Source organism: Vigna umbellata, chromosome 1 (genome assembly GCF_029865625.1).
Source record: "Vigna umbellata cultivar VRB3 chromosome 1, Vumbellata_1.0, whole genome shotgun sequence".
Taxonomy (NCBI): domain Eukaryota; kingdom Viridiplantae; phylum Streptophyta; class Magnoliopsida; order Fabales; family Fabaceae; genus Vigna; species Vigna umbellata.
Window position 1 is genome coordinate 61,335,769 of NC_142165.1, and position 23,396 is coordinate 61,359,164.

Sequence of the window (23,396 nt, forward strand, 5' to 3'; positions counted from 1 at the left end):
TTCTAGTGGGAAAGCAAGGTGACACCAACCAAACACTCATTTTATCCTACTTTTACTCATGGGAGTACATTGGGTCTTTATGAAGTGCTGACTGGAAGACCATATATCTGTGATGTCATCACAGATTCTGTAGTATTCTGCATTTTTCTTGAAGCTGGCAAGATAATATCATGTCTCAAATCAGATCCTTCAACAGAAAACTTCCTGTGGGAGGTATGGTTACACTAATAGTTCATTGTTGCAACTTCTGCTTTGACATTGATGACTTCTGAGTGCTTTGGTGACTACATTCTAAAACTCCGGCTAGCATTGTGTATAAATTTCATTAAATCCCTTCAGCCTTACAGGAATTCAGTTTTTCAGTTTCAAATATGTATTTTTAAGATATGCTGTTTATTAACAGTATCATAGTTCATAAAGATATTAGATATGCTTGGTGCCTATTAAGACATAGAAAATGGTGGATGGTGTAATTACTTGCATTGAAAATGGATATGTTTGAGAGTTGTTGTCATAATCAAACACTGTGCTCATCTTGATTTGCAGGAAAGTGCTATTTTCCTTTCCAAACTATTGGTTCCTCAGATATTTGGGAAACTGGCTATGCAAGATTTAAGAGCTCTTATTGCAGATCCAGAGAGATCTAGGATGACCATATTCATAAGAGGGGAAACAATAGAAATCCCTCATCATTCAGTTGCCCTCTTACTAGAAGGATATGTAAAAGCTCAAGGTCGTCAAGAACTCATAACAGCACCAGCAGCGCTGCTTCCTTCATCCGGGAATCTAAGCTTCCAAAATTTGGCAGGATCAGGTATTTTATCTCAAGTTAAAGCTGTCTGTAAAATATTTTGTTTCAAATACTTTTTACTTGAGTTTCCATTGGACAGAAGGTCAGTGAACAAGGAAACTGTTAGCTTTCTTGGTGACAAGAAACCTAAATTCTATCACAAAATAAACAATCGCAAACAGAGACAAGAAACCTCACTGTGAGTCAGCAGTTTATTGAATGAAAAATACAGAAAACATTCAACAACATCCAAGGGAAAACATTCCCTTCTACACAGGACAGTCCCTGTTCAGAAATAAAACACTCAACAACCAGAACAAGATCACCCCCCTCCTTAAAAGACAAAAACTGTCTAACTACTAATTAAACCTTCCCCTAATTGCTGTTTAAACTCCTCCTAACTACCCCTTAACCACTTCATACTAACTTCAACGTTTTATTTCTGCCAAACTATCTAAAATCTGTCTGCAAACTGTCTAATTACATATCCTATCCTATCACATGGAGGCAGAATTCACGTGCATATAGCATAACTAAGCTGGATGATAAATCTATTTTCATCTAAGAAGATGCTGATTTTCTGGTTTTACTACCATACAAAAATTCCCAGTTTGATTGACCTCAACATAAATCATGTTTTTATTTCTCTTGTATGATTATCAAAACAGAAGTTCCTAATTGTCCATAAATTTTCGTAACACCAAGTAAAGAAGCATGTATTGTTTTGGCCCGAGTGCTCCAGGATCTTTGCATGACATGAAGAATTGAAGAGATAGAATCAGCAACAATGTGACTGAAAAGATCTTAAGTCAGGCGCAGAGACATCTTGCAAAAATGCATTAAAAAAACAGGTGCTTTGCAGTTTCAACAGCAGCACTACAAAGACGACAGCAAGAAACAATGGTCATGCAACACATGATCAAGTTATCATCTGATGACAACCAATTATGAAAAATACGCTAACCAAGAAAAGATGCAGGTGGGAAGAATAAATTTGCTCCAAACCGTGATAGCCCATTCATTGTATTAAGCTGATGCAAAAGAAAATTCCAAGCAATTTTAAGACCAAGAGTACCATCCACAGAAACATTCCATTTAAGCTCATCCTCAATATCAAACGTAGGTAAGACTAAATCATAGATTGCAACAGTGAGAGCCAGATCTTTAGAACTAATATCATCAGGTATGGGCCACAATCTATTTGATATAAAGTCTGCTACCTTAGCCTCCAACTTCCTGCGTAAATGACCCTTTGACCATCACCAATATGCCGAGGAGAATTTTCAATTATCACCAACATTCTTCTTGATAACAAGTCAAGTTGATGACTGGAAATATGAAACGTTGAGTAATTTCCCATGCACAGCTCTCAATTAAGAATGCTAGCTCATTCAAGACCAGAATCAAGAAAATCCACTGTAAATTTCATCAAAGAAGCCTCATAAAAAGATATATTTATTCTAGAACTCTGAACTTTTTAAATTTATGTTTGCTAGCATTTCATCATGTAATATTTATTCATAATGTTGTAATTTGAGATAATATCTTTAGAATCTTCCTAATTAGAGGAAATAGATACATAATCTTTTATTTTATTTTATTTTTTCTAGTTTTCCTAGTTTCCCTATTTCCCTTTTTAGGAGAACTAGATTATTACAAATAGAGGGTATGAGAATGTATTTTTTATGATTTGAGAATAATAAAATAAGTCTTATTTTCAACTTGATGTCAAAGCTCCTGAACTTGGGGCTCAATTTCGCTGCAACAAGTCGCACCGCCGCCGCTGTCCGACCACCACTGCTGCCGCTGTCGCCGGTTGGGGTCGTTGATAAGGCAGAAATGTGCGCCCAACACCGGCGATCACAACGCCGGAAGTCACTCCGTGAGAGGAGCCTCCACGCGCCGCCACGCGCTGCCACCGTCGCCGGCTCGTGTAGCCCATGCGCCCACCTTTGGCGAGACCCACTCGCCGTCATCGGAGCCCCCTGAGTCTATTCCTAGGGTCGATGACGACCCGTTTGGCCTATATTTGAGTAGATTTGAGTTTTAAGTTCTGCTCCTTTTTTTCTCAATGACTCATACGCCGTCATCGTCTTGGAGACTTCTGGTTGCGTTTTACGGGATGTCTGAAGTAAAAATTATTCCTTTGAAAGTAATGGATGAATCAATGAGTAAGTCTTTTGGATCATGTACTCTGTCCATAAAAGGTAAGATTTGCCTCAATACTGTTGATCATGTGTCTCAAGGTATTTGGATCCTTGATTCGGGAGCAACTGATCATATGACACCTTTCAGTGTGTCCTTGACTCATATGGTAAAAGAAATAAAGAACAACTTATTATAGTTGCGAATGGTCAGGGTATACCTATATGTAGCTCTAGGAATATAATTTTGGACTCATCTATTGTATTAAAGGATGTTTTACATGTTCCTCAATTAGCTAATAGTCTTATCTCTATGCAAAAACTCACAGCATTTAAATTGTTCAGTAACATTTTTTCCAGCTTATTGTGTTTTTCAGGACCTTGCCACGGGAAAGACAATTTTAACGGCTAAGGAGCAGAGTGGGTTGTATTTTTTAGTGCTTAATGACCAAAGCAACACAAAAATCATGAGTCAACAAGCTACATCTAAGACGTGGGCAAAGACTCAAATATGGTTACATCATCAAAGGCTTGGGCATCCTTCATTTAGTCTTATCAAGTCTTTGTTTCCCCACTTGTTTACCAAAGAGTCTGTTGAGTCTTTTAAATGTGATATTTGTCAATTGTCAAAACATCATCGTGCATCTTATCATATTAGTCACACAAAGAGTATTTCTCCATTTGATTTAATTCACTCTGATGTTTGGGGTCCTGTCATAAATTCTATTTCCGGAGCCAAATGGTTTGTTACCTTTATTGACGATTGTACCCGTGTCACGTGGACATACCTTATGAAAAATAAATCCGAAGTTTTTTGAATTTTTGTTAATTTTTTCCGTCTTGTCCAAAATCAATTTAGAAAAAATATCAAAAGAATCAGGTCTGATAATGGTACTGAATATGTGAATCATGAATTTCTCAACTTGTGTTAACACCCCTCAACAAAATGGGGTTGCAGAAAGAAAGAATCGTCATCTTCTAGAAATAACTAGAGCTCTTCTTTCTCAAATGTCTGTTCCAAAAAATTACTGGGGAGAAGCTGTGTTAACTGCCACATATCTCATCAACAGGTTACCCACTCTTATCTTAAATGGCATTAGTCCTATAGAGTCTCTATTGTCTTTTCTTCCTTCTTGTTCCCTACTAACGAGTCTACCTAGTCGAGTCTTTAGATATGTTGTTTTTGTTCACTCTCATCATCCTAACCGTGGTAAATTAGATCCGAGAGCTCTTAAATGTGTCTTTATTGGGTATCCTTCTAATAAAAAAGGGTACAAATGTTATCATCCTCAGAGTCGTCGCGTCTTTATCACCATGGATGTCACCTTTCATGAAACACAATCCTTTTATGTCAGTCCACCACTTCAGGGGGAGAAACCACTTGAAGTGGATGAACTCTCCTTCTTGTCATTACCATGTTTGTCTTTCTAGGATGCCCAAGACTTGAGCAATGAAGCTACCATAATCCACAGTGAGGAAGAAGACAAATTTTTTGGCAAAAAATATGAAAGAAGAGAACAACCCACTTCGACTCTCGAGGAAGAAAAATTGTCTACTCCGGAGGTGAGGATCCCTGAAGATATCAATGAGGAGGAGGTAAGTATTACTGAGGATTATCCCGTAAGTATTACTGAGAATTTACCCATTGCATTGAGAAAGGGAAGAAGATCATGTGCTAAATATCCTATTTCTCAGTATGTTTGCACTAACAATGTCTCTGATAAGCACAGAAGTTTTATTGTTGCCATTGATGTCACAAAAATTCCTACCTCAATCTAGGAGGCCATGAAACTTGAACATTGGAATCAAGCCATGAAAGAAGAGATGAATGCATTAGAAAGAAATTCAACTTGGGAGATTGTTGATAAGCCAAGAGACAAGAAGGCAGTAGGGTGTAGATGGATATTCACAGTGAAACATAAGGCAGATGGTACAATAGAAAGATATAAAGCTAGCTTGGTGGCAAAAGGATATACCCAAACATATGGGATTGATTATGAGGAGACATTTGCCCTAGTGGCAAAGATGAATACAGTTCGAGTTATTCTCGCTTTGGCTGCCCATTTTGGATGGGACTTACACCAGCTGGATGTGAAGAATGCCTTTCTTCATGGAAATCTAGATGAGGAAGTGTACATGGAGATTCCCCCAGGTTTTGAAGTGAAAAATGAAAGAAACAAGGTATGCCTCTTGAAGAAAGCATTGTATGGTCTTAAGCAATCTCCTAGAGCATGATTTGGAAGATTTACAAAAGCAATGGTTTCCTTGAGATACAGACAAAGCCAAGGAGATCATACTCTATTCATAAAGCACTCTTCTACAGGTAAACTCACTCTATTGCTTGTCTATGTGGATGACATGATTATTGCAGGAGATGATGAAACAGAAAAATTGGCAGCTCTATTTGAAATGAAAGACCTACGAAAACTCAAATATTTTATTGGAATAGAGGTTGCCTACACCAAGAATGTAATTTTCATCTCCCAAAGGAAATATGTACTTGATCTCCTCAAACAAACAGGAAAGCTGGGATGCAGAACCTCAACAGTTCCTATAGAACAGAATCATAAAATAGGAAGTGAAGAAAGTGCTCCTGTAGAAAAGGCCCAATATCAGAGATTGGTGGGAAAATTGATTTATCTATCACACAAGACCAGACATTGCTTATGCAGTTAGTGTAGTGAGTCAATCACATATGCAAGCAGTTGACAAAATTCTCCAATACTTGAAGTCAAGTCCAGGAAAGGGACTATTATTCAAAAGAGAAGACACATTGACTATGAAGATATATACTGATGTTGACTATGCAGGTTCTATTACTGACAGAAAATCTACTTCTAGGTATTGTGTATTTCTTGGAGATAGTTTGGTAACATGGAGAAGCAAAAAGCAAGATAGAGAATCTTGTTCTAGTGCAGAAGCTGAATTTCGAGCCCTTACTCAAGGAATGTGTGAAGGACTCTGGATGAAAATAATTTTGGATGATCTTAAAGTCAAAGTGGAGAACCCGGTGCAACTACACTATGATAATAAGTCTGCTATGAGCATAGCCCATAATTCAGTACAGCATGACAGAACCAAACACATTGAAATTAACAGATTCATCAAAGATAATCTTGACAGAGGCTTTGTGATTACAACTCATGTTCCTACAAAACTTCAAATAGCAGATATTTTTACAAAAGGGCTTCCTCCGGGTAGATTTCAAGATCTTGTAGGCAAGTTGGGAATAATTGATATTCATTTACCAAGTTGAGGGGGAGTGTTGTAATTTGAGATAATATCTTTAGAATCTTCCTAATTAGAAGAAATAGATACATAATCTTTTATTTTATTTTATTTTTCCTAGTTTTCCTAGTTTCCCTATTTCCTGTTTTAGAAAAACTAGATTATTACAAATAATAAAATAAGTCTTATTTTCAACTCGTATATGATCAACATTGTTGGGTTTGTTATAAACTTAAATGTATTAGCTGTTGTGGGTAATTAGTCATTGTGGGTAGTTAATGTACTAGTTGTTAGAGTCTAGGTAATTAATGAGTTAGTCGTTTATAGCCATTTTTGTCTGTTTTAAGTACAAGAGTTAAAGATTGTAGGTCTATAAATTGTATTGTTGATTGTATGAATAACATAACAACAAGAGGTGAATCGACTTTTTTCACAAGAGAAGTTTGTTGTCTACAAAGTGGTATCAAGAGCTAGTTAGCTTGAGTTAGCTAGAGAGAGCTAGAGTGTTTGAGTGTTTGAAAAGGAGAGAACGAGATAGTTAGTCTTACAAACATGTGCCCTTGCTGAAGTTGACAAAGTCGGTCAACTATGACAATTGGAGTCTTAAAATGAAGACTCTTCTTTAAGAAAATTGGGAGGTGGTGGAAAATGGTCATGTATAACTAGAAAACACCACAAATTGGTCTAATGCCAAGATGATTGTGTTGCAAAAAGTGCATACAAAGGACAAGGCAACTTTGTACATCCTATACCAAGTTGTGTATGAGTCTAGCTTTAAGAAGATTACAGGTGCAAAATCTTCAAAAGAAGCATTGGACATTTCAGAGAAGGCGTACAAAGGAGATGAATGAAGCAAGTGCAGCTGCAAACACTCAGGGGTGAGTTGGAGAGCATGACAATGGAGGAGATAGAAGGAGTAATTGAGTACATAACTCGGGTTGAAATCATGGCGAACAGTAGAATTAAAGAGACTCTACCCGCCAACCGAGTTGTGGAGAAGATTTTGAGGTCATTGACAAACGATTTCGAGAATGCACAAGGAGCCCAAGGACATATCAACTCTCACAATTGAAGAGTTTGTCGGTCCCTTGAGGCACATGAGCAGCGAAAGAAGAAGACGGCAGAGCCACTTAATCAACTATAAATGAAGGGAGAGGCTCATAACACTCAAGTAAGAGGATAATAGTGAGGCAGTAGACAAAGTGGTCCTAGTGGTTGAAGCTGAAAAAGAAAGAACAACCTACACAACAAAACTGGCTCAAAAGAGGACAAGGTCAATGGAAAGGAGGTCAGTTGAGAAACTCAAATGTTGAGTGCTTCAAGTGTGGCAAGTATGGCCATTATGCAAAGTATTGTTACTTAAACAACTGTTTCGATTGTGGTAAGGTCAAAACATTTTGCAAAAGATGTTAAGAAGCAACATTGTTGATGATGGCATGTAGCTCGGAGGTCGAGCACATGAAACTAACGAACTCGACAAGACAATCAAGTAGGTTAGAGAGGTCATCAAGACATGTAGATAGCTTAGACAACATGGTGGAGCATGTAGATAGCCTGGACAACTCAATGGAACATGAGGCCAGCTTAATTAGCTTGGTGCGGTGTCTACATAGCTCAATTAAGTCAATGGAGAAAATGGAGTGCTAGGATAGCTCGTTGGAGTAGGTGAACAGACCAGATAGCTCGGTGGAGCAGGTGAACAACTCAAAAAGCTTGATGGTAGCTCGGAGGAGCATGTAAAGAAAGTTTGTGGACAATGGTAGTTAATATACTAGCCCTTGGAGTCTAGGTAGTTAATGAGTTAGTCGTTTATAGCCATTATTGTCTGCTTTGAGTACAATGGTTATAAGTTTATAAATTGTATTGTTGATTCCATGAATAAAATAACAAGAGGTGAATCAAGGTTTTTCACACGAGAAGTTTGTTGTCTAGAAACACCTTTTCTTAGGCTAGCTGCTATTACCATCCCCACCTCCACTTTTTTGTTTCAGTTCCCTTCTGAAAAACTGAATAGACTATTGTGGATGAAAATAACTTTTACTTTCAATTGATACAGGTTCCAAGGGAGATAGTTTTACTCATCAAGGATCTATTTATCTAGTTGAAACTACAGCAAGGGTAATTCTTTTTGACATTCCAGCATCTGAGACCGATGCTTCTCTTGTGAGAAGGTCAAGTTCACTGTTACTGCATGCCGGGGATCATCCTCATAGATCTTTCCGTCGAAAACATAGTGGTCTTATGAGTTGGCCCGAACATTTCTACAAACACAAAAACAATGAGCAGATATCTGAAGGGATTGAGCGACAAACCTATAGTTTGTCTGCAAGGGCAGTGCATCTGAGCATTTATGGGAGTATGGTATGTCAATATAGAATAATATTAGCTTCTTACAACATAACTCTTTTTAGTTTTTCCAGTTCTACATTCTAAATTGATGGATCAATTCTACAAAGAATATCAAGAAGAATCTACATTCTCCTTTATTTTTCTTGCTAACATTCATCCTAAATGCTTTAGCTGTCTATTTATGCCCCAACAGTACATGGTCTAGTTTATTTTATTTTTCCATTAATTAATTGTCATTTTGAAGGTGCGCATCCCTCGGCGGAGTAGAAGTTTGTCAAGCCATCATGGTAGAGAACCTCATAGTCTATCCTATCCAACCATGGAGTCCCACCGTCCACTTGTCTCAGTGAAATCAGAAGGAGCTGCAACTGCTAAGAAGGTCCATGAGGTCACAAGACAAGTTACAAATCCACCTTCACAAAGCACAGAACAAAGAAAACATCATCATGGTCATGCAGTAAATTCAAGCGATGATGAAGATGTTATTGTAAGGATTGATTCACCGAGCACTCTATCTTTTCGCTAGTCTTGAGGGTCAAGAGTCTTAGGTAATTATTTGTATGTCAGTGTTATATGGTGCCTCTCTATATCACCAGTAGTATTTTAGTAATAGAACAAATAGTGATAATGGACCCTTGAGGCTGTATTTTGTTAGCAATAAACTTGTTTGAAACTGGGTTTTGTTACATTAAGGTTTTTAAGTTGTACTAAAAAATGTCATTATAGAAATAAATTTAGAAAAATAATGACATCTTTGAGGTGTTTTCATTAGTGGCAATCTTGTTTTTTTGGTTTGTTGTGTAGCATGGAAGAAAGACAAATAATTTCGGTTTATTAAAAAAGTTGTTCTAATTTATCAAATTGAACGAAAGTCATTTCCACATTAACATGTGATCAGCCAAAGCACGAAAAAAATATCAAAGTAAAATGGAAAAATAGTGGATTAAGAAAAGAAAAGGCATAGAGCACACTTCCTAAACTTTTCAAGGATAAGTGCAAGAACTATTTACCCAAGTTCAGAACATGAGAGACACTAAAATTCTCACAAATTATTAATTCTCATTCAAATTCAAATGTGTATAGTCATAGGAAACCCCCCTTTATTTATTAGTAAAAAGGAGTTCAAATATCATCTAAGAGTTTAAAGAAAGAAAAACAAATTAATGTAAGTGCAGACCTTCTTTTATGTTTTTGAGTTTATGATGTTGACACATAGTAAGAAAGTTAACTTCCTCCTAATGAGATGGTTAAATGCATGAACTTGTCTAACCTTGTCATTAATTAATTAAGTGGTGAAAGTTTTGTCGTATAAATTATCTTAAACAAAACTAATCTCTTTACTAATGTAATATAGGGATTAAGTCAAGTCCGGGAGAAGGTCAATGCCATGAATAGATTAAATGCAAAAGAGCTTGTTTTTAGGAGGGTTTTAGTGAAAGAATGAAAAATAGTTTGTCAAAAAGCAAGACAAGCTATCAAATCAGTTAAAAGAATGTAAATTAAGGTAACATAAACTAAACTGGTAAGCAACAAGGATAAACTAAAGGGAAAAAGGAACTAGAAATTATGAAAAATTGGAAACGGGCCAGTTCATGACCAACAGGAAAAGTAAAATATATTAAAATATGCGTGTGCTTCTTCTGCACCTCCTAGTTTTTCTTCTTCGACCCCAACAAATCATATATCTTGTTCTATCTATGATTAAATTATATTAAAAACCCTAATTGCCTAATCTCCATCATTCTTCCTCTAGAATTATTATTTTGGAATGTATTTTTAGATCTGAAAATATATTTTAAACTCAAAAATATATTTTGAAATAAAAAGGATCTAATAAAAAAAATTCAAAACCAGTGTTTTAAAAGTTATTTTCAGATCCAGAAAATGTTTTCCAACACCTATTATTAGCTTGGACATCTAACTCCCTGCATAAAGAACCATGGTACCTTTTTTTTCTCTAATTTTAAAGAGTGTAGAGCTTTCTCTTTTATTCTTATCTTGATTTTCAAAAATTCAAGCAGTGATTCTTATCTTGAGCTTATCTTAAATTCAACTCAAGTGGTGCATTCATCGTTTCTTCTACTCCATTTTTTAGTTTTATTACTTGTTTCACATTATGTTTGTTTGCTCATGGATCCATGATGACTCATGCTTGAAGGAATTATGGATTTGAAACCTATTTTGAACTATATTCATTATTCCAAAAATGAAGATATCAAATTTCATTGTTCAGATAGAAGTTTGCTCTAAAAGGGGATAAGATAGAGTTAATTTTAAAAATGAATTTTAGAAAACATTCTGCAAGAGTCTATTAGATGCAAGTACGTGTATTTTTTGTGATTTTATAAGTCTTGTTCATAATTTCTTTTATAAAGAGATAACCAACTATTACTATTAGAGTAATAGAAACAAAACGACAATACAACGTTTTGTGTCAAAGGAATACAACGTTGTATTAGTTTTCTTGTGTCAACTAATACAACGTTTTTTGTCTTAGTTTTTGTTCACCTAAATAAAACAACTTGATACTAAACATAAATAGGTTCTATTATTAAAGATAAATTATAAATATTATCATTTTCACTAATGACTTATAGACGAGCACACAAAAGTAATGCCTAGCTATCCAAGTATACAAGATTTCTCCAAGTTGTCTATTATTTTTGTGTAAAAGAAAGTATACCCAAAAGGTGTTAAGAGGTTTCAGGAAAAACATACTAAAGCCATGGACATACCTTTGACAATATTTGCGCATCTTTCTGAGCTCAATGTTGCTCAGATCGATGATACATGACTTGTCTTCCTTATGCGAGTGTAGTGACAAGTTTGATGTATTTCATGACTTTACTAGATCAGACCTTTCGTCAGTAGTTGTCTAGTAAGCATATATGTGAGCAAGCTTGAAAAAGAACATTAGTAGACAATGAAAAGTATCTTAAGATGCTCGAAGGGGACTAAAGAAATTGGAATTCGAGAGTGACTCCCAATGTAATATAATGATTAATCGGAGGTAGACTATGTGATGAACCTGAACATTAGATAGTCCATTACTGGTTATATAACCATCATAAGTGGGTCATTGGTTAGTTGGGAAGTTATTATCCAACTAACAGGGACACCGTGCCAATGATGGTTGCATAATACACCGGATTGGCGAAGGTAACACTAGTGCAAAACTAGGTTTTTAAGTGTGTCCCTTTAAGTCTATTAGAAAAAAAACTAAACTCAAAATATGCAGTGACAATTTTGTAAATAAAAAGTACTATTCTAAATTTGTTAATCTAATAGCATATTTAAATTTATCTTTTAAGTCGGTTTTAAAAGAATCAGACTTAAATTTTACAATTTTACATATGTTCAAATTTCTAACAAACTTAAATTTATGTTAATTTTAAAATAAAAAAGGATTAAATATGTTTTTAGTCCCTAAACTATTGGTCGTTTCTGGTTTTCGTCCCTGTTTCAAAGTAAGGTACAATTTGGTCCTCATTCTTTTCGAAAACGTTCGTTTTAGTCCTCGAAAACTAAACACTGTTTAAAAATTTGGTCCTCATTTAGCAACAAATGAGGACTAAAACCAAAATTCCGAGGACTAAAACGAACGTTTCGAAAAGAATGAGGACCAAATTGTACCTTACTTTGAAAGAGGAACGAAAACCAGAAACGGCCAATAGTTTAGGGACTAAAAACATATTTAACCCAATAAAAAATTAAATTTATCTTTTTAATTTCTTTTAGGTTTTAGAGTGCTATCGTCCTCCCATTTCTCTCTCTGCCCATCTCCGCACCAATGATTTACTCTCAATCTCTCATCCAGTCGGCAACAACGACCTCCGACAGCTCACCAACGGTGACGCGTTGACAGAACATTGTCAACCAACTTTCGTGTACCAACATTAAAGGAATGACTTTTGAAACATAATTCATAATAGGCAATGGATTTTTATTTTATTTTCCTTTCTTTTATTTCTTCATAGATGAAACATAATACTTGGTAAATGAGTAATGAGAAAAAACAATATGAGCTTTAGTACTAAAGAAGATAATTGTGAAGAAAAAACATATAAATAAATATCTTAATTTTTTTATTGTATATTTCTTCATTTTATTTTATTATTTATTATATTTAATTTTCTTTTTTTTCTTACAAGGTAGTAGACATATTAATTGTAAACACTTATAACTAGTGCATGAAGTCTACAGGCAATGGGCAAGTTATTTCCTCCAACGCGAATATTAGGTTTTGATTAGTTATTATTTAAGTTTTGTTTAGGTTATATTTAAACTTAAAAGATTAAGTTAGACTTTGTTTAGACTACAAATTTTAATTTAGACATCTTATTGCTTATTTTGATTTTGAAACCATATTATGTACTTGAATTGCACAATTTGAAATATATATTATATTGTGAAAATTTTGTTGTATTTTAGATTTTTGTTTCATGATTAAACAAATAAAATTTACAAAAGTAACAAATATAATTCACTCATTTTTATTTATAAATATACAAAGGTCTAAGCCTAGTGGATAATAATAGATTTAACATTTAAGTGTTTCGGTTAACAACACACTTAAAATTTAAGTTTGTCAGTCAACAACAGTCTTAAAATTTAAGTCTATCGAATCTAAGTCTGTCGTAAAACAGACTTAAAAATCCTGAAATAACATACTTAAAAAGCTTATTTTGTAATAGTATGAGAAATAAGGATATATTGTTGAAAGGTCTAATGGTGATATATAATCTTCTACGATAGTCTGGGTGCAACGTGTTGGTAGAGATCATGTGCAGCACAATGGGACAAAACATATTGATATTAAATATGATTTTCTTCATATTGAAGAGAGGATCAAGGTGAAGATCAAAACAAAAGAGGTTAGTGTTGTTTTCTTTATATAGTTTCCAAGAGTAAGCTCATGCATTATTTGTACTTGTTGAACATTGATTATAATCTCAATCAATCTAATCACTTGGATAATTCAATAGAGCATATTGTTTATCAATAACACCTGTTGGCTTAAACTATCTAATAATATTTATTCTTATCTTAGTCTTCTGTTTGTTCAACTATTTTGTACAATTAGGTAGAAGTTCTTTAGTGCTTTTAATTAACTCATTGCTTCTTATAACAATGGTTGTGTTATCTTTGGTAATATCGGTAAATGTAAACTTTTACATGGCATACGTTCTTTATTGTTGTCTCTATGAAGTGTTTCGTAACCAGCATTGCACTCATTATTTCATTATTCTTGATCAGATTTTGACTATAATAGTTATGCAACCATAAAGGGGTCATCCTCATGGAGGTGTGAAATGAAGAATTATACAAATTTTTGCCCAATGTAGGAAATGAGCCCAATTGTGAGGATGATCAAAGCTAAAGCTAAAGCCCAGTTGTTGCATTTGTAAATAAAGTCAATAACCTTTGGAAGCCAAGCTTTTTGTTCTAGGGTTTGAATCATGTATATGTTTCAAGTGCGTTGATCCATTTGAATAACAAAATGATGGCAAGTTAAATATTGACAACATGTTATCATAGCCTCAATGATGGCATAAAGCTTTCAAACGTATGGAGATTCTTTTGTATTCGACAAGATAGTTTCTTTGAAAAATAGGCAATAGGATGCCCCTACCAATCCTAAAGTTTGAGACATTTATTTCTAAGACAAAAGAATTGGAAAAATTCAGGAGAGCTAACACAAGAGTTAATAGTAACGTTATTTTCAATTGCTCAAAAGTAACTTGCACATCTAGAAACTAACGAAATCCATTAAGTTATAGAAGATTAACCAAGGGTTCGACAATACTAGCATATTGCTTAATAAAACAACGATATAGTAACCAGTGAGCCCAAGGAGAAAGCATGCAATTACATGACTAAAGAAGGGTTAAGCCAATCACACACTGCTTGATGCTTTGTGGGTTCCATTTCTACTCCACAACTTGAAACAATATATGTAGATACTCAATTGCAATTGACCAAAAGAACATTTTGATATCTTTACATAAAATTGATCATGATGTAACATGTGGAGGACCAAAGATAACTGCTCAAATTGTCGGGACCAAACAGAGCTATAAATAAGAATGTCATCGAAGAACACTAAGACAAACTTTCATGGAAAAGGATGAAAAAGATAATTCGTAATCACCTGAAAAGTAGTTGGGGGTAGATGACAAAATGACCTACCCACCCATAGTGGCCATTATGAGTGTAGAAAGAAATCCTAAAACAATCCTCAGGAAAAACAAGGATATGTTTATAGCCCACTTGAAGATCTAATTTGAAAATAAATAGAACCCCATAAAGAGTTCATTGACAGTCAATATGAAAAAGGAATCCTTGATGGTAACAACATTAAATGCATGATAATTGTTACAAAAATGCCAAAGTCTATCTTGCTTTTTCACCAAAAGCATTGGGGTTGAAAAATGAGTTGTTGGTTGAATTAGGCTTTACTATAATATTTCAGCAACCATATGTTCAGTTTCATATTTTTTAATGAAAGAATAGTGACATAGCTTAACAAAAACTGATGAAACACCCTTTTGTAATGGAATAGCATGATCATGGTGATGGGATGGAGGAAGACCCATTGGAACTTGAAACACTGAAACACAATGGTGAAGGACTACATTGTGAGACTTGAGCAACATGTGAATTTTCCCCTTGCAACGTAACAAAGTTTGTGCTCATGCCAAATTTGATTCGCACTGCACTATAATTTGCAATATGGGGACACAACATAGCCAACTAAGATGTACCCATCACCATCAAAGAGACACTCACATATAGGACGTAAGCAAGGAAAGTAATGGTATGACCATTAATAGAGACAAATAAGTTTGCATACAATACTCGTCACCTATCATCACTTTGAGGCATGGGAAATGCTGAACTGGGAGGCAAAGCAGTTTGGCGAGCCGAGGTTGGATGAAGTTATCAAAGACTACCCCATCAAGAAAAATGCAAACCAATTTGCCTCAAATAAACACTTGAGAATATATGGTAGCATGACTTGAAGACCCACGAAAATCATTAAGGGATAAATGAAGGAGGGTTGCTTGAGAAAAGACATCAAAAATGGAACATCAACAATGGATGACTCCACAAAAGGAGGTGAGGGTGGGTCTTCTTCAACCTCAAACAACATCAACTATTTATTAGGGCATTTGTGATTCCATGTATACTTTTTGTCACACGTGAAATAGAGGCCCTTCTGGCACCAAAGTTCTTGTTCTACTAGAGATATTCGACAAATAGTGGGTGATGCTTTAATCAGCGATGTTGAATGTAATATAAAATATTATGCAACTTGGATGGATGAATGTATGCCTCAATGTTAAAATTATGCAAAATGCAATAAATTTACTAAAATTAAATTATGCTATGTTTTTATTAAAAGATTTAAACTAAAAAACGCCATTAATTAATAAAGAAACTCAAAACGAAAAGCATTAATCATATCATCACTGTCATCAAATAATTTACGCAAAATTACCACTGCAACAGGAATTTTAGTTGTCTTTCTCCTATACCCCACTGTACAGACCTATTCACTAGAATAGGGTGGTTCGAGTCTACCTATCATCGTAGCAAGGACCTGTCTCCCGCGTTTCTCAAGGACTTACGAGTAACAACTTTGGTGCATTTTATACCGGCACTATACTCAACAACGAGCTAGAACACATGAGCGAAACATCATTACCCTCTCCACTGCCTCACAAAGGCAAAAGGATACAACACTCGAACCCATCGTCTTCCACAGCCTTGCACAGGCGAAGAGAACTCCTTTCCACTACCTTGCACAAGAAAAAGAGACATCTCTGGTTTACTAGATACGACGAGAAGACACCACTAACAACCTGTCTTCTAATCTCACTTAGGGAAACAAGCAAGGCAACTATAACGACCTCTTGACTAACAACCTTAACCAAAGGCTAGTTGCAGCAATACAAATGTAAACCAGTGCACACAATTGACTAATAGGTTGAATCTCAACCCATAAAAGAGCAGCATTGTCAAGCAATTCTTGAGGTACATTACTGCAGCAATGTTGCTGCCAAAATGCATCAAAACAGAACCAAAAAGTCTAACAACAGACTGGAGAACATTATAGCACTGGCAGTCAGGCACCTTCACTCAAAGCTGGTCCAGCTGCAGCAATTCTTTGCTGCCAGAATCCACGGAAACAACATGTAAAAGTCTCTAATTCGCTTGAGACTCACACAACTATTGGTAATCGAAAAAAAGCATTAATTTTGACAGGATATGACAGCAATTTGGCTGCCACAGCACCTAAATCAGTGTCAGAAACGTATATGACAGGATAAAATTATTACCAAAATTATATGAAAGCCAATTACATGCCAAAGCAGCACCTACAGTTTATCCAAACAGCTTAAACTCCTTAAAGTGTGGCAGTCAACACGCACCAGTTTAGGAAACCACCAGTCATCTTAAACAAATAATAATAGGACCTAATCTAGCATCTTAAACCCCAAAAACCACCTCCCACTCTAACTGGACAGATTTAAGACTGCATTAACAGCCTAAAACACTCACCACAACAGAGCAGTTTAGAGCTAATCTGGACTGATTCAACGCTGCAACAACTTGCCTACAACCCTACCATATTGGACCACTAAGGTGTTAAACTGGCAGTATGGAAAGTTGCAGGAACAAGCAAGGAATGCACACCAGGTTACACCAATCTTGGCTACTTTAGGAAACTTAAACTGCTAATTTAATACTGCAGAAACCAACATTTGACGTGACCATTTTGGACCACTGGTTGAAGCTAATTTGGACAATAAAAGAATGCAGAATAGCCACTGAAAACCCCCCTGCAATGGTCTAAAAAGATGATGCTACTCTGGCCAGACCTAAGCTTAGTCACGGGAAACAGAAATTTCACCGCATTGGATCCCTAAAACTTACCAGACTGAGTAATTTACCTCTGCAGTCCAGCCACTCGACCATTTCCTACCACGGGCCGATTCGCTCCTAACCTGGACAGAATATACTGCAGAACAACACCCTTATAATAGCTACCACTCTGGACCTTAAGACTATAATTAGCTCACGGTTTACTCTCCAGATAGAACCTCTACTACTCTCCCCTTTATACCTTCAACTTAGGTCCAGGAACACCTCTAGCCAACCTCTGTCAGTAGAAAATTACGTAGCTACTGCTCTGCATAAACTCTCCTCAGAACCTTGCATCTCAACACCTTATACATACAATTTACGTGAATAATTTAATCACATCAAAACCACTTGCATAGGACCAAAAGCCAATTTATTTGTATCAACCAGATTTAAGACTATATCCCAACCAATTCAAGCTAAAAAAAGAACTCACTCAGCCAAGACCATGTATCACGCCATGTTCACCTCATTAACATAAAACCAGGTAAGAAGCCAACATCTTAATCCCAACAGCATACATTCGTGAATGGCTCCAACCAGCAAGGATGTATCATCTATTAAGGCCTATCCTACATTGTAAACATTCATTCTCAAAGACATTAACACTTTAACCAGACATATACCCATCAAAACAGATTGTATTTCAATAAAACAGTGATTCGCTCATGCCATGGTAAGCCTCAGCGTTGAAATTGACTAGCCTAGACATTTGACCTTTGCACCCATAAAATTGGCGTATACTTCACCAAAACACATTTAATTCTGCACTAAGGCAGTCAATCACCCAATTTCCAGCACCAGAAACAGCAGTCACAATATAATCATCATACCAAAATTACAGACCAAACCTCCTATACATGGGAACTCAGATTGTGTTAAACTAAGAAAAGAAAATACAGACCTAGCTACTGCCCCTGCACTCATAGTGCGCATTCCAAAAATAGTTGCTTCACCAATTAATGTTCAGATAACCCCAATTCAATACATAGACAGCCAAATTTCATGTCACAACAAAGGACATTGTGTGTTCACTCCATAGATTGAAGTGCAGTGTTTCAGAGTTAGCAAACAGTAGCAAAACAACCATTCAACCACAGCACGCATATTCTAATTTTGTAGAAAGAGAAACAGGTTAGCATCCCCTTACCTTGGTTTATCCTAGCTCTTCTAACGGCCAAACCCAGCACCAACATGAGTCTTCTACTTCTCTTGCCCTTGCACCGAGCAGCTCACACTTCAGTCTCTATTTTTCCCACAATTCTCTTACAGTAACCTGCTCTGTTTTTTTTTTCTTTGTTCTTTCCCCCAGTTTTCTTTCACGTTAGCAAGCATTTAAAAACTTCCCCCAACCTCCACTCTCCTGCCCAACCACTCATCCTAACCGTTCCCACAAACCCTCTCAAACCCCTAACAATACGGATTCTCCTCCTATCCAAAGGGAAGCACGTGGCATAAAAAATATGGAACATTAAAGTTATGGCCTCATGCATTACTCTAGGTTCAAAGTACCTAGGTTTTTCTGAAGCAATTAAAAAAAAACTAAAGAGCAAAGTTTAAGAAAATAAAACCCCTCCTAAAACCATGGCATAGGTTTGAACCCCTTTCCCTTGAATGCCAAACACACAACTCAGCCATCAAGCTATCATGTTTCATTTGCTATAGCATACACCACAAACATATTACCACATCCATACCATCTCATAAGTCTCAGCTTTGCATCCTACTTCTTCAAGAGGAACTTGATTGTTGCATGATCTATGTATACTACAATCTTGGATATGAGAAGGTATGATGTGAATTTATCCCATACAAACACAACGGCCAACAATTTCTTAGTAGCAGTGTAGTTGGCTTGGGCCTAATCTAAAGTCCTTGATGCATATGCCACCACCTGTGGGAATTTTTTCTTTCTTTGGGATACAACAATTCCTAATGCATAATCTGATGCATCACACAACCTTGGTGGTTGCATGTTTGGAGGTGTAATCAGCTTCCTCTTCAACGTGTCAAAAGCTTTCTTACAATTATTATAAAAAAACAAACATAATCCTTTTGTAGTAAGCTGGATAGAGCCAATGCCACCTTGCAGAAGTCTTGAATGAACCTCCAGTAGAAACATTCATGCCCTAGCAATGATCTTACTTCTTTTAGTAACTTGGGATAGTCCAATGAAGAAATAACATCAACTTTGGCCTTGTCCACTTCAATGCATCTCTCGGATATAAGATGACCAAGAACTATACCTTCTCTAACCATGAAGTGACACTTCCCAAAATTCAACACTAGGTTCGTCTCGATACATATGTCCAACACCTTCGTCATGTTGACTAGGCATTCATCAAAGGTTGATTCGTAGACTGTGAAGTCATCCATGAATGCCTCCATGCAACTTTCAATGGGATCAGAAAAAATACTCATCATGTACCTCTGATAAGTGGTTGGTGCATTACACAATCTGAATGACATCTTCCTATAAGTGAAAGTATCAAAGGGGCAGGTGAAGGTGATCTTACATTGATCCTCCGGTGCAATGTGGATTTGCATGGATCCCAATTAGCCATCCAAGAAACGATAGTGTGATTTTCCTATCAATCTCTCAACTACTTGATCAATGAATGGAAGTGGAAAGTGATCCTTCTGAGTAACCTAGTTAAGCCTCTGGTAATCCATGCAAACTCTCCATTTATTTGGTAGTTAAGTAGCAATTAACTCCTAGTCTTCATTTTGTACAACAGTTACCTCACTCTTCTTGGGAACAACTTGGACAGGAGATATCCAAGTTCTATCTAAGATGGGATACATGATGTCAACCTTCAGTAGCTTGGTCACCTCCTTCTTCACCACATCAAGGATTGTAGGATTCATCCTTTGTTGTGGTTGTCTCACAGGTCGGCAATTATCCTCCAACAAGATCCGATGCACGCATAATGTTGGGTTGATCCCACTGATGTCGTCTAAAGACCAGCCAAGTGCCTTCTTAGCTCTTTCAACACCTTCAACAACCTTTCTTCTTGATTCAGTAGAAGATACAGTACAGGATCACTAGAGATAAAGCCACCCTTCCATTTTCCTCTGACTTTGCGGGACAAAACCAATTTGGAAGAAAATTGGTTAGGAAGAAAGAGTCACACAAAACCAATCACACAACTCATAAACTAAACAAAGCAAAAAATGATTGGAACATTGTAACTGCACTTAGAAACAATAGATCCACGCCAAAATCAAGAAATGGATGAAAAAAAATCAAAGACGAATAACCTGAAACTCCATGCCAAATGATTCTTCAATGCAATCTTCATTACCATATGAAATATAAGCTCCCTGCAGATTGTATAATAATCATATCATATTTCTGATTAAAGTAGTGTCAAGTAAAAAGGTTTTATTTGAATAAACTTCTCCATAAACATCTCTAGAGAAAAAAAAATAAAAGGAGTTACTTCATAAGCCAAATTTAATCATCTTCTTACGAAAATGCTTATAGTGAAATTTACCTAAACAGACCCTACAAATACTATCTACACTATGCAAGGAAAAACAAAAGGGTAATAAAAATAAAAATTAACATACCGACATTCCATTATGATATCCCCTGAAAAATCGATGTGCAAACCTGCCATAAGACTTCTCACCTACATAACCAATCCTTCCACCCACTCCCCATTCATAGCCACCAAAATTCTAAGCCAATTTTCTTCAGCATTCAATTAATTAAGTAAATTCATAAATAAACTATTATCATAAAGTGTGACACAACGCCCAGGGTGAAAAGAAAGTAAAGCAACAAATTCTAATATAAAGAAAATACTTCTAAGGTATTTCCTATAAACAATTTGAATAATTTCATGACAACATGAAATCACATCATATAGTCAACATATAACCATTCATCTATATTGTACCCTGTAAACATAAACAACTTAAATAACGACTGGATAGCATGAATATGTGATTAGTCCTCTTAGTCAATATAAAATCACTTATCTTTGTGTAGTCACACTATAATAATGAGTTTAGTTTAATAAAACAGGAAATCAACACAAATAATAAGTTCAAAACATGACTTTTATGCTAATGCACACCTTAAAATTTGCTTAAGACCATCGAGTACAGTATCAGAAGTTTCATCATCCTCCAATGCATGTAAAAGTGTTGGCACAATCTCATCAATAACTAGCATTTCAACACTCTACATTCCAAATTTGAGAGATAAGGTATGGGAAAATAGTTTGGCAAAAACAAAAAAAAATACAGTAAAAAGTGCAACCTTATATAAAGTTCTGAATGTTAAGCCTACTGATTCACGAACCTCAGGCACATTGTTAGTACATGATAACTACTTTAGCAAACTTTCCACTTAATGAAAACCTATAGAAGCTTATAAATATTTCAAATAGTAAAAAATTATATGAAACTACTTAGCAAACTTTCGACTTAATGATGCAAGGAAACTCTGAATTGAAGATGAAATAAAATCAAACAAACCAAGAATCAAGAAAAGTGGACTGATAGTACTAAAGCACGAGAACGAGCAGGATAAAAGTAGCTACACTCTAAGGGGAGGTACCATCTAATGAAAGAGAGCTAACAATTTCACTTACGAGCTTACTATCGCCAGCACTTATGCAATAATTCCCTTGCATTTTGAGCTTCCCCTTGAAAAAACTCTGTCGATGCAAAATGTGTACAAATTTCTTCTTCGTGAAATTACTCATCTGCACAACACACTAACAATAAATCAAATCCACAATTACATCTTCATTCAAGTTTCTCAAACAACCAACACACTAAAACCACTTCACTTCATTCTCAGTAATCAATTGTCATGAAAGCAAAAGAAGGTCATGTAATAATATAACAAAATAATGAACTTAAAGGGGATTTGCTTTGCCAAATAAATATGCAACTCTAAAATAATGTCTAGAAGAAAACGCAGCGGAAATTAAACTCCAAACTATCTTGTGGCAAAAAAATTATCATGAATTCAGGCATTTTCTTGGGCAGCACAATGAACAGTACCTACACTAAATATACTTGGTCTCTTTGGAAAGGCTCACGACAATTTGCTAAAGCAACACCTGTGGCATACACTACACGATCATATATAGTGTGTCATCAATTGCTTGAATAAGGGTGAACAGATCAAGGGTAAAAAAAATCCAAAATAAAACAGAAGCTGTAAAACATTTATAGACTTTTCTTAATGATTTTATTATACCTCCAACGGAGTTTTCAGATGTAGACGGTGGCGACAAAGTTTCCAGTCACGGGGGCGATGGCAAACGACGACGCTGGTCGCAGTGTACGTCTGAGGAATCAAACCGGTGGTGGGTAAGCGGCTCAACCACGCGATCTGTAGAACGAGAAGAAGAAAGAGGTTTCGAGAGACGTCGGAGACTGCTCTGACAGCAATCGGGTTGCCAGTTGAGGCCTTAGACTGCGGCGGTGCGGACAGTTGTCGGTCCTGGCGTTGGTACTAATCACGTACAAGGAATATTTGAAAGTCATGGATGGATTTGAGGAATGAGATTAATTGAGAATAGATTTTATCTTAGTATAAGATTTATTTTATGTGACAGATTTAAAAAATATGTTTAATTGGTAGAAGTGAAAGATTACTAAAGTGATCTAGTTATTAAAGTAATATAAAATGATAATTGTTAATATTATATTTAATTGTAAAAATGTTGTTAAAGAGTAAAAAGTTAAAAATAATTATTGAAATTAATTTTGTAAACTTTTAAAAAATTATAATTTAGTAAAATGAATTTAATTTTATATATAGTATTTGTTTATAATATAATGGGTTAAATATGTTTTTCGTCCCATAATTATCATTGATTTTTTATTTTAGTCTCTACTCAAAACATTGATGGCATTTAGTCCTCGTAGTATTAAAACATGTAAAACTTTAAAAATGGACAACGTCAACTTTTGGTTGATCTGGCAAACGG

The 23,396-nt window shown here is 35.7% G+C and overlaps 2 protein-coding genes across 16 annotated transcripts in view; one reads left to right on the plus strand and one right to left on the minus strand.

Annotated features, from left to right (window-relative positions):
• Window positions 1-9,282, plus strand: part of SOS1 (sodium proton exchanger, putative (NHX7) (SOS1)) — a 36,582-nt gene extending 27,300 nt beyond the window's left edge. For 2 of the 5 annotated variants that reach the window (XM_047299949.2, XM_088103987.1), the window contains 4 exons: window positions 7-213; window positions 547-814; window positions 8,219-8,523; window positions 8,756-9,282. In XM_047299949.2, coding sequence (XP_047155905.2) covers window positions 7-213; window positions 547-814; window positions 8,219-8,523; window positions 8,756-9,037 — 1,062 coding nt within the window. In that variant the 3' untranslated portion in view covers window positions 9,038-9,282. The other 3 variants (XM_088103986.1, XM_088103988.1, XM_088103989.1) reach the window with 3 other exon arrangements.
• Window positions 9,283-15,940: 6,658 nt separating this feature from the next.
• On the minus strand, window positions 15,941-22,957 carry LOC124826977 (uncharacterized). 11 transcript variants are annotated; one of them, XM_088103997.1, is made up of 7 exons: window positions 22,661-22,957; window positions 22,462-22,532; window positions 22,044-22,157; window positions 21,525-21,631; window positions 21,013-21,088; window positions 20,701-20,763; window positions 15,941-16,309 (listed from the first exon to the last, which is right to left on the minus strand). In XM_088103997.1, exons 3-7 carry the CDS (start codon window positions 22,155-22,157, stop codon window positions 16,181-16,183), a joined length of 489 nt encoding a protein of 162 aa, XP_087960123.1. In that variant the 5' UTR covers window positions 22,462-22,532; window positions 22,661-22,957; the 3' UTR covers window positions 15,941-16,180. The 11 variants fall into 11 exon arrangements, 8 of the variants coding, with proteins under 8 accessions (XP_087960123.1, XP_087960121.1, XP_087960122.1 ...); XM_088103995.1 differs by lacking the exons at window positions 15,941-16,309; window positions 21,013-21,088 and adding an exon at window positions 18,906-20,514 and having other exon boundaries at window positions 22,466-22,520; XM_088103996.1 differs by lacking the exons at window positions 15,941-16,309; window positions 21,013-21,088 and adding an exon at window positions 18,906-20,514 and having other exon boundaries at window positions 22,044-22,169; window positions 22,466-22,520.
• Between the last annotated feature and the right edge of the window lie 439 nt (window positions 22,958-23,396).